Source organism: Chrysochloris asiatica, unplaced genomic scaffold (genome assembly GCF_000296735.1).
Source record: "Chrysochloris asiatica unplaced genomic scaffold, ChrAsi1.0 scaffold00158, whole genome shotgun sequence".
NCBI lineage: Eukaryota > Metazoa > Chordata > Mammalia > Afrosoricida > Chrysochloridae > Chrysochloris > Chrysochloris asiatica.
In genome coordinates, this window is record NW_006408676.1 from 6,063,600 (window position 1) to 6,080,750 (window position 17,151).

Genomic DNA, 17,151 nt, shown 5'->3' on the forward strand with positions numbered 1-17,151 from the left:
GGAGACCGGTGCTGAACTATGTTATCAGTCTACTCAGTGAAGCCCGGGGTGTGGGGCAGTGCACACAGGGGAGAAGAGCATGACATTCCATCCCTCAAAGCCAGTTATCACATTTGTATTTCAGCATCTATTTACAAAAGTAACTCTGTTTTTCTGTTTCTCTAATACTAGGATATAAAAGGAAGCAATTACTGATTGTGCTTGAACAAAACAAACATACAAGTGTTTTCAGTTTACCTAGCAAAGGTCGGTAGTTCAAACCCACCAGCTGCTCCTCAGAAACCCTATGCTGGGTTGCTATGAGGCAGAACCAACTTGATGGTACTTACCAACAACAATGGGTCACCAGGTTACAAGTGTCCCACCATATGGCAGCAGTCCTTGAATGCTACACAAGCCAGCATTTGGGCTATTCTGCATAAGAGACACGAAGCCTTTTTTAAAAAAATAAGTATGTATTGTATTTATGTTTGTTGTTGGGAGACAACTTTTATTTGGGAACAAAGGTAAATGGGCCAAATCTTAAAGACAAACAGAACGAACGAAGTCAGGCTGCTAACCCCAAGGTCAGCAGTTCAAAACTACAAGCTGTTCCTCGAGAGAAAGATGAGGCTTTCTGCTCCTACAAAGATTTATAGCCTAAGAAACCCTATACAAGGTCACTATGAGTAGGAACCGTACATAACCACCACCAACAGAAAAGATCATCTCTCTCTTCTTAAACACTTTATGTAAAATTAAAATTACTACCAATAAAAACCCTATTCTAAAATTAGAAAGACTCTTAATATTAGAGGGCTGTTTTTATTGCTTAATCTTTATTGATGGAATATAGCTTATTGGAATTTACTCGACACGTTCAAATGGAATAAAGTTATTAAATAGCTGAAGTTTAGGCATAAGAAAATCTAAATCTGACACTGCTCTTTTATTATCTTACAATTTAACCACATTAATTAACAAAGAGAAATATAAAAGATTTGTCAGCTAAAAACATAGTAAATAAGAGTGCTGGAATCATCAAGAAAAGTTTTGTATTCCAAGATAAGAGCATCAGTAAGGTGGAAGACAGCTGCACTTCTTTCCACATGCATGAAACAAACTTTCCTTAAATGTCCTTTTTCCAGGCCACTCCTTGGAATGCAATGTTTAGTTGGCTGTTTTCAGGGGGGTCTTTCGGAGGGACTTCCTACTGGGGGCTGGGCTGTCTTTATTTCTGGTTGGAGATTTCACATTCCACTGCTGAGGCTGTGGAGGCCTAGGGAAAGAAAAGATACCATTATTTTGAAATGGAAAGAAAAATCCTAAGAAAACACTCACCTGAAAAGGAACTCTTAGTAGACTTACGATTTATCCGGCAGTGATAAACACAGTATATCAGTTCCTTGACTCTGGACTTCACTTTTATCTGAAAGGGAGTCAAACACAAATTCAGTTTTTTCTAGGCTCCCCAAGTAGGCAATGTGCCAGACAGGAAGGGGCAGCACTGGTAACTTGCCTTTGTGTGTAAAAGGAGTCCGTGATATGCTGATGTAACTAACCCCTGCTCCAAATGAGATCTCACTGATGGTTCCTAGGTAAAGGGGAAAATACTACTGAGTAAAAAATTGGTACAAACATTAGAGAAAGTCAAATGAGCAAGGTCAGTTAAGACTTTCTGCCAGTTTCCATTCAGTCTCTCCACCCTCCACCAGTACAGAGTATTCTGGATTTAAATAGCACAGGCCTCCTGAAACTCACTCCCTTTTCTTACATGGCACTGATCTCTGTTGATTTTCCTGTTTTTCTTATCACTCCCCTACTTACAATACTTTGCCGGCCCTAAGTATTTACTGATGACAGTCTTCCGCATTTTCTCATCCACTCTCATGTCAATTACTACTTATCTGTCAATGACCCCCCAACTCAAGCACAGATCTTTCCTGAATTCTAGTTCTATAATTCCTGCTGTATTCATCTGGAATCCCTGAAGACACTTCACCAATTCATTACCTCTGCTCCTCAACATGTTCCTCCTTTGTTCTTATCTCAGGCATGGTGGAGCAGGTTCTGACTCATGCCTTTGTATAGGGTTTCTGAGGTTGTAAATCTTTACAGGAGCAAAAAGCTTCATCTTTCTCCCATGGAGCAAATGGTGGATTCGAACTGCTGAGTTTGTGGTTAACATCATTAGCTACCTCTTCACATCTATCCATAACCAAGTCCTGTATGTTTTATCTTCAAGTCTCTCTTGATTCATTCTGTGTCCTCCTCTGTGCACTTCTCGGTGTATCTCACCCTTGATATATCACTGTGGTTTCCCATTTATGGACTCTGTTGCTTCTGTCACGAGGCAGTAGAACAGTATTTAAGAATGAACACAGACTCTGAATCAGACTCTGGGTTTGAGTTCTGCCTTTGCCTCACTAGTTGTGTGAACTTGTAGTTGTTAAGTGCCACCGAGTCAGTTCAGACCCATAGTGACCCTGTATAGGGTTTCCGAGGAGTGGCTGGTGAGCTTGTGTGAATTATTCACCTGAAAAATGGGGATAACAATGTATCTACCTCAGAGGGTACTTGTTAGATTTGAGTGAGATTATTCATGTAAAGTGCTTATAACACAATACCTGGTATAAGCTAAACAAGGAAGAAATACAGGACAATGATTATTATTAAATAGCTATGATCCCCATGTGACCTGGTATGTTGTTAAGTGCCATAAAGTTGGTCTGGCTCATAGCAATCCTGTATAGGGTTTCTAAGGAGTGGCTGGTGGGTTTGAACCAACAACCTTGTGGACAGCGGTCCAGTGCTTGTTCTACAGCATCACACCAGAACTCCAGAGTGATGTTTAATTAAAGATACAGTAAGGTTACAGTCCCACTTAAGCACCTAGATGGCTCAGTGTTTTGTGGAAGACCTAAAATCCAACTTCAGTCTGATGCAAGCTGCCCCCAACCTGCCTTTACAGACTCACTGGGGCATGCAAATGCCGGGACTCACTGCACCTCGGTCTTGCCACTCTCAGCATGCCCTGGACTGCCAACCTGGGTCTCCAAGCACAGTTCTTTTTGCCTGGAGTTCCCCCTGATCTGACAACACAGTATAATTTCTTTGAGACTGAGATTCCGAAGCAGATTCTAAAGTCTTCCCCTAGTGGTTGTTTTGTGTCATGGGCCTGTACCATTTTGCATATGTGCCTTAGTGGAACTTACCAAATTACACTGTAATAATATTTGTTTCTTCAGTAAGTCCACTCTTTTCACTTACCTGTGCACAACACCCCTCCATCCCCCCACTGTAGCAGCCTAAAACTTGGTACAGGTCCCACGAGGTTGTTGCAGAGTACACTGCACTTTTAAAGCCCCCATCGTTTCTGTAAGAGTCCTGGTATGTGGCGCTGTGGCTTAATGAGCTGGACTGTGAAGTTGGTTTGAACCGCAAGGTCGGCAGTTCAAGCTCAACAGTCACTCCTCAGAACCTCTAGATACAGTCACTGTGCATCAGAACTGACTCTATGGCACTTAACAACAACAAAATTCTTGCTGTAAGAACATTTATAAAATAAATTTTATCCTTGCTACATTTCTCCCACAAACTGCCACCTCCTTACACAGTCATGTGTCTTTAACCTGTTGTAAGACCCATTGGCATATCTGCAATGCTACACACCTGTAAGAGTCCTGCTGTGGTGCTGTGGGCTAATGCGTCAGACTACAAAGTTGTTTGAACTGCAAGGTCGGTGGTTCAAGCTCACCAGCTGTTCCTTGGAAACCCTATAGAGGGGTCGCTATGGGTAGGAATTGACTAGACGGCACTTAACAACACACCAATAGCTACTGAAGTTTTTTATCACTACCATTAAAAGAGCTTGGTTCTGCAGATTACCACTTCCGCGAGGTCTCTCTCCTTAGGCTTCCACGTGAATTCCCCTCTGTAAACGCTGTTGCTGCTGAGTTTATTCTGACTCAGGGGCCCTATAGGACAGAGTAGAACTCCCCCTCCCCCACAGTGTTTCCAAGACTATAATCTTTATCAAAGAAACACTGGTGGCCCAGTGGGGTAAGCATTGGGCTGCTATGGTTTAAACCCCCCCAGGCTTTCCAAGAAAGAGGATGCTGTTGCTCCTATAAAGATTTCCAGCCTGAGAAACCCTCGGGAGCAGTTGGACGCTGTCCTATAGAGCTGCTCTGAGTGAGAATCAACTTGAAGGCAGTGGGTAATTGTTACCGAACTTTACCAAGTACCTATCCAGTAGCTCCCAAGCCCTTGGTCTACTGTGTTTAGAATCAAAAGCAAAAAGCCTCCTTTTGGTGCCCTAATTATAGCAATAAGAGGCATATGCTAACTCCCCTCCCCCAACAGGTTTCCAGTACAAATCCTACCTCTGAAAAGTATTAATTTCCACTTAGCAAAACCACTGTGTTCATGCCGAATAACACTGGTGTGCAGAATAGCTGAGCTGGGCACCATTTTCCTGTTTAGCTTTGTAGAGCTGACAGCACTTCCTGACAGGCATCCTCACATGACCTTATAGAGCTATCAAAAGCACTTGTGTTTATAAATAAGAGAAAACAGAACTGGGTTCTTCTAAGTTATCACATTAATTCTCCCAGAAAAGAAAGTTAATGGGATACCCTTCTTAAAGCAGTGCTTCCTGGTCCGGAATAAAGGGACATACCCCAAATTTGCATCAGCTGGAAGTTTACATTTAAGAGACTATAGAAAGAACAAGTGTGTGACTGATCTGATGGCACTGTGTCTGGTCTCACTGAACAGCTCCGTATGTGCAAATTAAAGCAACATCCATACCCAGTCAGGGGTCTCTGCCAAGGGGCACATGCTGCTGGGAAACCAGCCACAGTTGGAAGCCAGAGGCTCTGGGGGAACAGAGCCATCGCGAGAACCAGTCTTCTTGCTCCTACGGCAGATGGTACCCAACCACCAGAATAGAAGTGCTTGGTGCTCCAAGTCAGGAGCACAGAACAGACAGACAACATCTACATTTGAAAGAAGGTGAATTTTTACATATCTAATAGCACACCTGTTCAATATAGAGGAACCAAACATTACTCACTGCCTATAATGATAAAAAGTGCTATGATTTAGTCATCATCTGAGGAGAGGGGTATGCTGAGAAGTCTGCTCATTAATTTCCCTTAAAATGGTAATTTACCTAAAAATGATCTATAACCTGTTAAATATTCTAAGAGCTCACAGCACCACAGGGTAATAGCAACAGGCAAGTATGTGGAACACAAGAGGCACTCACTAAATGTCTACTGACTGAAGGTAGGACTAAGTGAATGGCTTCACTCCTGATGCTACAAGGGTCACAAAGGAGAACATCTTCCCACTCCTCTCATTCTCACACATAAGAACATGGTGACAAAAACAAGGCTGAAAAGAAACCCAGACATGGAATCAGAAAACCTGAGTTCAAGCTCAGCTCTGCCATCCTTTGGGGTCCCTTAGCAACTACCTGTTTTACATCTAGCATGTTCTAGCACTGTGAAGGCACAGAGCAGAGTGGTAAGAACTGCTGAGAAGGTCAGTGTGCCCAGTGAAGAGGGCCCTGATCTACTCTGCGGGTCTGGATTTAGGATGACAAGATGGCATGTATTCCTGAGGCAGGAAGAGCACAGCTCAGTGCAGATACTCAGAGGATGGTACACAGTGAAGAAGCAGCAGTGAGCAGTGGGGGATAAAGAACAGGGGGTAACGTGGAAGACACACCAGGCAGGATCTTGAAAGCAGACAACAGGTTTCAGGCAGTGACAATCGCTATACTAATTATTTGAAAAGAATGGCTTTTATGGACTTTGAGACAATAAAAATATATTTTTATTATAAAGGCTTAATGGGAAAAATATTCTATACTTCCAGCTTCACATGAAAACTAAGGTATAACAAAATACCACTAGGGAGTAAATGCATTGCTTACTATTTTAGCACTGTTAGAATACACCACTGAGTTACGAGTCTCATTTCCTCAGGAGTGGAACTATGTAACATACAAGGTACCTTCTAGTGCTAACATCTGATCATCCTCTAGACCAGAACACCCTTAGACACCTGAGCCTCATGACTGGCTCTAGATCTGTACTGACAAGGGAAGCAACTTAAAACTTGTCTGGGCCTCAGTGTCATCTGTAAAATAAGGATACCATTAATACTCACTTCACAGGATGGTTGAGATTTAAATGTATAAACACTGGAAAGATGGCTTGACATTCAGGAAGTGCTCAAGTGAGGTAATATAATTATGAAACATTCAGTCTACTACTAATATAATGAACTAACATGTGAGTATCGAGAGTCTATCCACCTGAAAGAACTGTCTTGTATCAGTTTTAACTCCAGCAAATACATAATGAGCTAGGGTGAGGAGTTGTAACCTCACAGCAGTTACTTACGGTCAGGGGTGCTGATTGCTCTTTTAGTCACAGGATCCACAGAACCACGAGACTCTTGGTTCAAGCTGTAAGACGAGCCTAGGATAACATAAAACACTGTCATCTGTCCCAAACACAACAAAAACAGTATCAAAAAGCAATATAATCATGTGAGAAGAAATGTCCAAGATATACAACAAAGTTAATACTCTCAATATTTGAAGTGTTTCTGTAAAGAGGCAATAACAAAAGAAACACAAATACATGACACATGAGGGAAACAGTCCATCCTCACCATGATTCAAAGAAACAGCAATCAAACAATGACATTCTTGATCTACAGAACTCAGAAAGAAAGCCATTACAAACCCAATGTCCCTTAGGAAGGTATAATTGGGCATGAATCATGGAAGACATTTTCAAATATTCATAGCTTTTGCCTTCTGGAAATTAACCCTAATGGTTACATATATACAAACTTATGTACAAGGATGTTCACTGTGACATTATACAAAATAAAATCATAAACCATAAAAACTGGAAAGCACCTACATCTCAAGCAGAGGGTAGTTACAATACTTCCACAAGACAAAATGCTATATAAAGTCACTGTAAGAAGAATTGTGCAATGCGACGCACCCTATGATCACCATTTTATAATTAACACATAAAACATACATACCTGAGTGTGCTAAGAAAGACTGGAAGAATAAACATTTAACTGCTACGGATGAGTTTTACTTTTTGTGCAATTTTCCAAATCTTTCATCATAAATATGCATTGCTTTATTGCTTAGAACTCCAAGTCCCAATTACTGTTATCTGTCTTAACAATAAGGAAGTAAAAACCACTTGACACTGAATGACAAGCAAGCTTGTTCTGTAGGTGCTTTAATCGGCATGATCTCACTATTTCCATCAGGAGACTGAAGACCAAGGAGGAGTTCTAGGACTTTCCTGGGGCTAACCTAGAGGCATACCTTGATTGTGGCTCTTGCCTGAACTTCTAGAATTCAAACTGAAAGGCAGCACTCCTATGCTTCGACTCCTATGCCTATTATTTGACTCCACAGCTTTCTTGACAGAGTTCAGGATAGCAATGGTGCTCAGGGACATAGGTCTGTGGAAGAGAAAAAGCCCCCAAGGTTAATTTTTCTAACTGCAGACCCTGTACCAAGTGAGAGTAAACACAGCACAGTCACTATCCCAGTCTTCCACTGGACCACTCATCTGCACACGCTCTCACCCAGAGGACCCACACTGAAAAGACCTGGTGCGCAACAGCAGGTCCTCTGAGATTTGACCAGCATTATACCTGGCTTTGGGTATTAACATCTTAAATGGTCCAGTGTCAGGTGAAGGCGGTGTAGATCCTCTGCCAGGGCTTGATCTTGGTGTTGCAGGAGTCACAGCTGCATTTTCTTGGCCAACAGGAGTTGGCATATTTTCTAAAGTCGGAGTAACCTGTTAGAGAAGATAAAAGGGTATTTGGTATTTACCTTTTAACTCTTGTTTTCTATAGAGTTTTCACATGCTTGAGCAACTCTGTGAGTAATCTATTTTAAAAACATGTCAGCCCTGAGCTAGTAGAGCTTTCTCTTCAGAAACAGTACTGTTGGCAGATTGCCACAGTAGATATTGTGGCACTAAAGGAGACAAAGGAGTAAGGTCGTCGTCTTCATTTTTTAATGTAGCAGATCTGTCTAGATTCATTGGGCAGGAGAATACGTTGCTTCTGAAAGTGAGCAGCAGATAAACCCAGAAATACCCCAAGTGACAATATACTCTAGAAAGGAGGGTGTGTTGGGGGAAACACTGCAAACAAATGAAAACACCCAGGGAAAGTTAATTATCTAAAATCACTATAATCAAATAACCTGATTGCCAGCTCACTTTCTGGGCACTAACACATTTTCCCAACTGTTATTACAAGGATGCTCCAGACAAATTCACATGGCACAGTCTTGTGGAAAGGAAGCTGCCCACGGTGGAGCTGCCTGTCTATCTCACTTAAGAAATGAACATGATAGTGGCAAAAAAACCCAAAACAAAGGTTTAACCTAAACTGACCTTGGATCATTTCTGCATTCTGAGAAATGTTGCAAAAAGTTATTATAGAAAGCAGCCGGGAGAGCAAGATCAAGCCCAAGGTGGGTCTCTTCCTACCTGCCCTGCTGGTACCACGCTGGCCCCTTCTTCAGCAGTCCTGTTCACATCTAGCTGATTTGCCAGCTCTTGCTCCTGAGCTAGCTGTTCATTGTACTTTTTCATGTCATATTCAAGCTCTGATGCCAGCTGTTTGTCAACTGCAAAGAAGTCCTTGATTTCATCTCGGTAATCCTGCATCACCTCCTGAAACAGATCCAGCAGCATTCTTTGATTATTTTCTTGAATAAAAAAATAAAGACTCTTAGACATAAAATTAAATAATAATAATTTTCCTGGGGCTTAAAATAAAGATTTACTTTGGTGACAGCAAAGTATTCCTATTACAAGTTAATTATCATAGTAATAAATTCCCAAGAAATACCAACCACCACAAGTGTATTTACCACAAGCAAGTGAGCACGATGTTAACAAATAGCTTTGATTTCTTAGAAAGCTTCATGTCAATCTGCTAGTTAACATGCAATTTTTCAGCTTCCTGGTTGAATAAGAGACATGGAATCATGCAATTTTAGCCAAGTACAGAACTTGCACTGGAGCAGGACTGTCCCAAATTGCTACCTCCTTCCCATCCCCAACCGACCAAGGCTGGGATGGGGACAGTAATGCATTTGGGGGGTCTGGCTTGGCATGAGGTTTCAACCAGTTCAGGAGATCTTATAGTCAAGTGAAGCAGGCCAGTCAGAAGTGAAGGTAGAGGTCTGGCAGGTAGGTACAAACGGTGCTGTCCTGGCTCTGACAAGGCTTTAGGGGTCAGCCACAGGAAGCAGTGCAATCTAAAAGCTAGTCAGCTCTCTGCACCACCTTTCCCACCGACTCTCAGAAATTTTGAATTGTTGCTCTGTTCACATCTTGTGGCTCCTCTGAAGAGGTTTCAGAGAAGCTTTTACTATGGCAAGTGTTTATCATTCTCAGATCTTACAGAGAGTTGCTAGGGGCAAAACCTGTTTACTAAGAGACCATTTTGACTAACAGTGTTTGGGGGAAGAAAAAGCTCCAACTATAACGGAAGTTCAAGGAACTCTGGTAGCAAAGTGGGCTACATGTTAGGCTGCTAACTGCAAGGTCAGCAGTTCGAATCCACCAGCTGAACTTTGGGAGAAAGATGAGGTTTTTTGCTTCCATAAAGATTTACAGCCTTGGAAATTCTGTACTGGGTTGCTATGAGACAGAAGCAACTTGACGGCACCCAACCACCACCATCCTAAGGGAAGTCCAGTGAGGAGAAGGCTAGCTATCATTCTAGAGTAGGTCTTACTCAGGCAGCTTTAGCTGTTGTTAGTTGCCTTCAAGTACTGTTGTTGCTTGATGCCATCAAGTCAATTCCAACTCACAATGACTCCATGTGTTACACAGCATAGCTGCTCTACAGGATTACCAAAGCTATGATCTTTCCAGAGCAGATCGGCAGATTTATCTCTTGAGGTACCTCTTAGTGGGCTCAAACTGCCAACCTTGACTAGTACTCAAGCACTTAACCATTAAAAAAAAAAAAAAAAGAAGAAACACCGTTACAGAATTAATGCACCACTGCAGCCATTCTCTGCATATATCTCAAATAAGGAGGCAGATTTATTCTCACACAAGTGTCGAAATGGTCTCTTAGGACTTAAGCAGTTCTTTTTTCTTTCCAGAAGTTCAAAACAAGGTAATAAAAATATAAAAACAGTAACAAGTTCTCATTTTTCTAAGAGCTTATCTTTCTCACCTTTAATTCCTATAAGACAAAACACAATGTGAAATTTCCTAGTCATTGTTATTTTTTGAGTTAGTGTGATGCACAGTGGCCCTATGTATGAAGCTCTGCCATCCTCACAATCGTTACTGTGTTTGAAACCATTGTTAGCCATCGAGTCCATCCAGCTCATTCTGTTGTTCACTGGTCCTCTACTTTATTGTTGTGGTTAGCTGCCGTTAAGTTGGTTCTGGCTCATAGACACCCTACACACAAGAGAACAAAACACTGCCCAGTCCCGCACCACCCTCACAATTCTTATGCTTGAATCCAATGCTGCTGCCACTATGCCAAGCCATATCACTAGGGGGTATCACTAACCTTCCACTTTACAAACCATGATGTTCTTCTCCAGGGATTGGTCCTTCCAGATAGCATGTCTGAAGTATGACAGACGAAGTCTGGCATCCTGGCTTCTAAGAAACATTCTGACTATACTTCCAACACAGATTTGTTTGTTCTTCTGGCAGTCCATGGTATTTTTAATATTCTCTTTCAACACCATAATACAAATGCATCAATTCTTTTACAATGTTTCATTATTCACTGTTCAACTTTCACATGCATATGAAGGCAATTGAAAATACCAGGGGGCTTAGGTTAGGCACCATCTTAGTCCTCAAACTGACATTTCTGCTTTTGAGCACTAAAGAGGTCTTGTGCAACATGCCATTTGATTTCTTGACGGCTGCTTCCATGAATGTTGATTGTGGATCCAAGCACAAGGAACTTTGACAACTTCAATCTTTTCTCCATTAATATGGATGCTGTTTATTAATCCAGTGGTAGGTACTTTTGTTTTATTTACACTGAGGTCCAATCCATACAGAAGACTGTAGTCTTTGATTTTCATCAGTTAAGTATTTTATGTCCTCTTGACTTTCAGCAAGCTAGGTTGTATCATCTGTAAATTTCAGGTTGCTAATGAATCTTTCTTCAATCCTGATGCCATATTCTTCATATAATCTAGCTTCTTGGATTATCTGCTCAGCATACAGATTGAATAAGTATGGTGAAAGAATACAAACCTTGTGCACACCCTTCTTGATTTTAAATCATTGAGTATACTGGATGACTGCCTCTTGTTTTGTGTGCAGGTTCCTCATAAGCACAGTTAGGTGTTCTGGAATACCCATTCTTCACAATATTATCCATAGTTTGTCATGATCAATAACGTGGAAGCTTTTGCATAGTGAATAAAGCACAACTAAGCATCTTTCTGGTACTCCCTGCTTTCAGCCAACATCCATCTGACATCAGCAATGATAGCCCTCATTTCACATCCTCTTCTGAATCAATCCATTCTGGCAGTTCTTGTAGATGTACTGTTGCAATAGTTTCTCTGAATTTTCTTCAGCAAAATTTTACTTGTATATGATATTAATGATATTGTTCAATAATTTCCACATTCCATTGGGTCACCTCTCTTTGGAAAGGACACAAATATGGATCTCTTTCCATCGGTTGGCCACAAAGCTGTCGTCCAAATTTCGTGGCATAGCTGAGTGAGTGCCACCAGTGCTTCATCAGTTTGTTGAAATATTTCAATTAGCATTCTGTCAAATTTGAGCCTGTATTTTTGCTAATGCCTTCAGTGCAGCTTCTATTTCTTCAGTACCATTGGTTGTTGATCATATGCTGCCTCTTATAATGGTTGAACATAGGCCACTTCTATTTGATACACTATGTATTCCTTACATCTTTTTTTTTTTTTTTTGATGCTTTCTGCACCATTCAATATTGTCATTGTTGTTAGGTGCCATTGAGTCAGTACCGATTCATAGCAAACAAAACATTGCCCGAGCCTGGGCCAACGTCACTATTGTTGCTACACTTGAGCCCACTGATGCTGCCACTTTGCCAGTCCATCTCGCTGGAGGTCTTCCTCTTTTTCTCTGACCCTCCATCCTACCAAAGATGATATCCTTCTCCAGCGACTGGTCCCTCCTGACAATATGTCCGAAGTATGAGAGATGAAGTTTGGCCACCTTGGCCTCCAAGGAGCACTCTGGCTGCACTTCTTCCAACATGAATCTGTTAGTTCTTTTGGCAGCCCATGGCACTTTCTATATTCTCCTCCAACACTAGAACTCAAAAGCATCAATCCTTCTCCGGTCTTCCTTATTCAGTGTCCAGCTTTTGCATGCATATGAGATTATTGAAAACACCATGGCTTGGGTCAGGAGCACCTTAGTCTTCTAGCACCTAGCTGACATCTCTGCTCTTCAACACGTTAAAAGGTCTTGTGCAGCAGATTTGCCTAATGCAATATGTCATTTGATTTCTTGACTGTTGCTTCCATAAGAGTTGATGGTTGATCCAAGAAAAATGAAGTCCTTGACAATTTTAATTTTTTCTCTGTTGATAAGAATGTTGCTTATTGGTCCACTGGTGAGGATTTCTGTTTTCTTTACATTGAGATGCAATCCATACCGAAGGCTGTGCTCTTTGATCTTCATCAGTAAATATTTTAATATTTATAAAATTAATAAAAAAATCTTTTTCACTTTCAGCAAGCAAGGTTGTATCATCTGCATATCACAGGTTGTTTCAAGAAGTAGCATATGATGCCACGTGTTTCAAGAGGTAGCATATGATCAAGAGCCAATGATACTGAAGGAGTAAGTCCAAAGTGCATCGAACGAATTGGCAAAGAACAAGGCACCAGGAACTGATGGAACAAAAATTAAAATCTTTCAATAAAGTGAGGTGGCACAAGATGCACTAACTCATCTCTGCCAAGGAATTTGGAAGACAACCATCTGGCCAACTGATTGGAAGAGATCCATATTTGTGCCCATTCCAGAGAGAGAAGACCCAACGGAATGCAGAAATCATCAGACAATTTCTTTGAGATTCCATGTGAGTAAAGTTTTGCTAAAGGTAATACAGAAACGACTGCAAGCATACATTGACAAAGAACTTCTAGAGGTTCAAGCCAGATTCAGAAGAAGCTGTGGAATGAGGGATATCATTGTTGATGTCCGATGGATCTTGGCTGAAAGCATAAGAGTATCAGAAAGATGTTTACCTGTGCTTTATTGACTACACAAAGGCTTTCGATTGTATGGATCATGACAAGCTATGGACAACATTGTGAAGTATGAATATTCCTGAACTCTCAATTGTGCTCATGAGGAATCTACCTGGACCAAGAGGCAGCTGTTCGAACAGAACATGGGAACGCTTGAATGGTTTAAAATTAAGAAAGGTGTGCGACAGGGTTGTATTGTGGTCATAGAACCCTTCAATATTGCCAAGTGGAGACTTGCCTTTTTCCTTCAGTTCATAGAGTTTGAGAAATGCTGAGCATGTTCTTCTCTTTTGATTTCCTAAATCCAAATCTTGGCACATTTTATTACGTGACTTTATCTTCTTGAAATGTCCTTTGAAATTATCTGTTCTGCTCTTTGTCTCCTGATTTCTTCCATTTGATTTAGCAAATCTAGGCTGGATAGCAAATTTCAGAGTCTCTTATGATATGCATTTTGGTCTTTTCTGTCTTTTTAATGACATTTTGCTTTCTTTATGGGTGAGGTTCTTTCTAACAACATTTTGCTTTCTTCATAGACAATGTACTTTCCCATCTTTTTAATGATGTTTTGCTTTCTTCATGAATGATATTTTTGATGTCACTCCACAACTCTTCTGGTCTTCAGTCATTAATGTCTACTTTCCCAAGCATGATAACCTTCTCCAGAGACTGTTCCCTCCACATAACATATCCAAAGTATGTGAGACAAAGCCTTACCATGCTCACCTTCTCAGGAGCATTCCATTTTTCCAAAATAGATTTATTCATTCTTCTGGAGTTCTGGTATGATGTTGTAGGATAAACACTGGACTACAAGGTCAGTTCGAAAAAGGTAGGTGGTTCAACCTCACCAGCAACTCCTCAGAAACCCTATACAGTGTCACTATGAGTCGGAATCAACTCCTTACCACTAACAACAACAACTGGCTGTCCATAGTACTTTCAATACTCATTACCAACATCATAATTCAGAGGCATCATTTCTTCTGCAGTTTTACATATTCATTGTCTAGCTTTTGCACGCAAATGAGGTGACTGAAATACCATGGCCTGGGTCAGGCACGCCTTAGTCCTCAAAATGACATCTTTCCTTTTTAACACTTTAAAGAAAAGTTTGTAGCAGATTTGCCCAATTCAATACAATTTTTTGATTTTTTGACTATAGCTTTTATGGTGTTTGTTGATTGTTTTAGTCCTTGTCTCAAAAACAAAAAGAAAATGTAACTTTTTTTTTAGGAAGAAAAAGGCATAATGTGAACAGGGTAATAACTGGTAAGTTAAACAAGGAAAATATTGCTATTACTTCTGGTTGAAAGATGTTGTCTTCATGTAGGTCTGCACAGATTGAGAATGTGGTGTTCTACAACTTCACAGACAGAAAGCCCAACCCTTCAATGGTCACTAGGGTCAACATATATTATGTGGTATGCTGTTACAGGGCTGATTTCCTGATCTTGTTATCAAAAGTGTTAAAGGTTGTTGTTGTTGTTGTTGGGTGCCACCGAGTTGGTACCAACTCATAGCAACCCTATGAAACACTGCCGAGTCCTGAGCCAACCTCACAATGGTTGCTACACCTGAGCTCATCACTGCTGCTACCACTGTACCAACCTATCTCACTGGGAGTCTTCCTTTTTTTCTCTGATCCTTCACTTTAAAAAAGATATCCTTCTCCAGGGACTGTTACCTTCTGATAATATATCTGAAGTATGAGAGATGAAGTTTGACCATTCTGTCTTCCAAGGAGCACTTGGTTGTACTCCTTCCAACACAGATTTATTTGTTCTTTTGGCATGACATGGTACTTTTAATATTCTCCTCCAACACCGTAACTCAAATGCATCCATTCTTCTATGGTCTTCCTTATTCACTGTACAATTTTTGCAAGCATATGAGGTTATTGAAAATACCATGGGTTGGGGCAAGTGCACCTTAGTCCTCAAACTGACATCTTTGCCCTTCAACACTTTAAAAAGGTCTTGTGCAGCAGATTTGCCTAATGCAATACATTGTTTGGTTTCTTGATTGCTGCTTCCATGAGTGTTGATTGTTTATTCTTAGCAAAATGAAGTCTTTGACAACTTCAATCTTTTCTCCATTTATATGGATGTTGTTTATTGGTCCAGTGTTGAGGATTTTTGTTTTCTTTACATTGAGTGCAACCCATACCGAAGACTGTGGTCTTTGATCTTCATCAGTAAGTATCTGAAAGTACTCTTCATTCTCAGCAAGCAAGGTTGTATCATCTGCATATCACAGGTTGTTAACGAGTCTTCCTCCAATCCTGATGCCACATTTTTCTTCATATAATCCAGCTTCTCAGATTATTTGCTCAGCATATAAACTGAATAAGTATGGTGGAAGAATACAACTCTGTTGCACACCTTTCCTAATTTTAAACTGTTCGGGGTTCCCTTGTTACGTTCTAACAACTGCCTCTTGGTCTATGTACAGGTTCCTTATGAGCACAGTTAAGTGTTCCAGAATACTCATACTTCGCAATGTTGTCCATAGCTTGTCATGATCCACACAACTGAAAGCCTCTGCGTAGTCAACAAAGCATAGGCAACATCTTTCTGGTATTCTCTGCTTTCAGTCAAGATCTATCAGACATCAGCAATGATATCCCTTGTTCTACGTCCTCTTCTGAGACTGACTGGCTTGAACATCTGGAAGTTCTCTGTCAACGTGTATTTGCAGTCGGTTTTGTATACCTTTAGTAAAACTGTACTCACATCTTTGGAAAGGTGTTAAAGGTAAACACCCTAAAATTACACTAGATGACCAATTTTCACTTTATCCTTCACCCAAATGAGCTAAAAGGATGACTCTGTTCTTGACTGCAGTTGAGAAAACCTAAATATTGAATCTAATCAGAATCATATTCTATATTGCAAGTCAGCTTTTCACAACCCCAAGAGCACAGAAAAGCAAAGAATCAACTTGGATGAAACTCTCCACCTTCTGTCTGACACACATCTTTTCTAAGAAAGATAATGTTGGTTTTAACTATGTGATCTATCAAAAGATGCTCAGTGGTGGACTGCTGGTGGGGTATAACTCCAAAAGTACATGGGAACCACTTACCCTGAGATAGGCCATGAGTTCCCGTAAAGCTGGGATCTTACTTTTCTCCAGCATAGTCTTCAAGGAGATGATAATTGGAATAATATTTTCTATGAAATTTCTCTTCTGAACCTATAGTAAAACAAACCAAGATGCATACATTTTAGACTTCTAAGCAAATTTTGGCATTTCCTTGACTAATTCTTTCAGTATAGCTGATGTAGCATTTGAGAACTAAGGTGCTACTGATCCAAACTATGGTATATTTCCAACTGCCTCGTATGCATGCGAAAGCTGGACAATGAATAAGGAAGACCAAAGAATTGACATATTGAATTGCAGTGTTAGTGAAGAATATTGATATACCATGGACTGCCAGAAGAATGAATAAATCTCTACTGGAAGTGCATCCAGAATGCACCTTAGAGACGAGGATGGTGAGTCTTTGTCTCATGTATTTTGGTTAACAAAAAAGAGGAAGCCCCTCAACGAGATGGACTGACACAATGACTAGAACAGCATGCTCAAACACAGCAACGATTGAGAGGACAGTATAGGATGGAGCAACATTTCAGTTTGCTATACATGAGGTTGCTATGAGCTAGAACCACTTCCATGGTATCTAACAACAACATTCAATACAATGTTATTTTTGGTTCTGATGTTGGCACTACATAAAAACCACCACTTCTGTACTGGAGACTTTATAAGCACAGCTTCAAAACACTCAAATGGCTTTGTAAAGTAGGAAGGGGATACATACTATTTCTATTTTC

General features: G+C 40.6%; 1 protein-coding gene across 1 annotated transcript in view; it reads right to left on the bottom strand.

Moving 5' to 3' along the window:
* Positions 1 to 1,149: 1,149 nt before the first annotated feature.
* The window catches only part of NCAPD3 (non-SMC condensin II complex, subunit D3), a 152,144-nt gene continuing 136,142 nt past the window's right edge, over positions 1,150 to 17,151 (bottom strand). The window contains exons 28-35 of the mRNA XM_006871006.1: positions 16,397 to 16,507; positions 8,541 to 8,726; positions 7,690 to 7,838; positions 7,355 to 7,494; positions 6,396 to 6,473; positions 1,499 to 1,573; positions 1,348 to 1,408; positions 1,150 to 1,258 (exon numbers count right to left, since the gene is read on the bottom strand). Of these exons, the coding sequence (XP_006871068.1) occupies positions 1,150 to 1,258; positions 1,348 to 1,408; positions 1,499 to 1,573; positions 6,396 to 6,473; positions 7,355 to 7,494; positions 7,690 to 7,838; positions 8,541 to 8,726; positions 16,397 to 16,507 (909 nt within the window). The remainder of the gene's footprint in view (positions 1,259 to 1,347; positions 1,409 to 1,498; positions 1,574 to 6,395; positions 6,474 to 7,354; positions 7,495 to 7,689; positions 7,839 to 8,540; positions 8,727 to 16,396; positions 16,508 to 17,151) is intronic.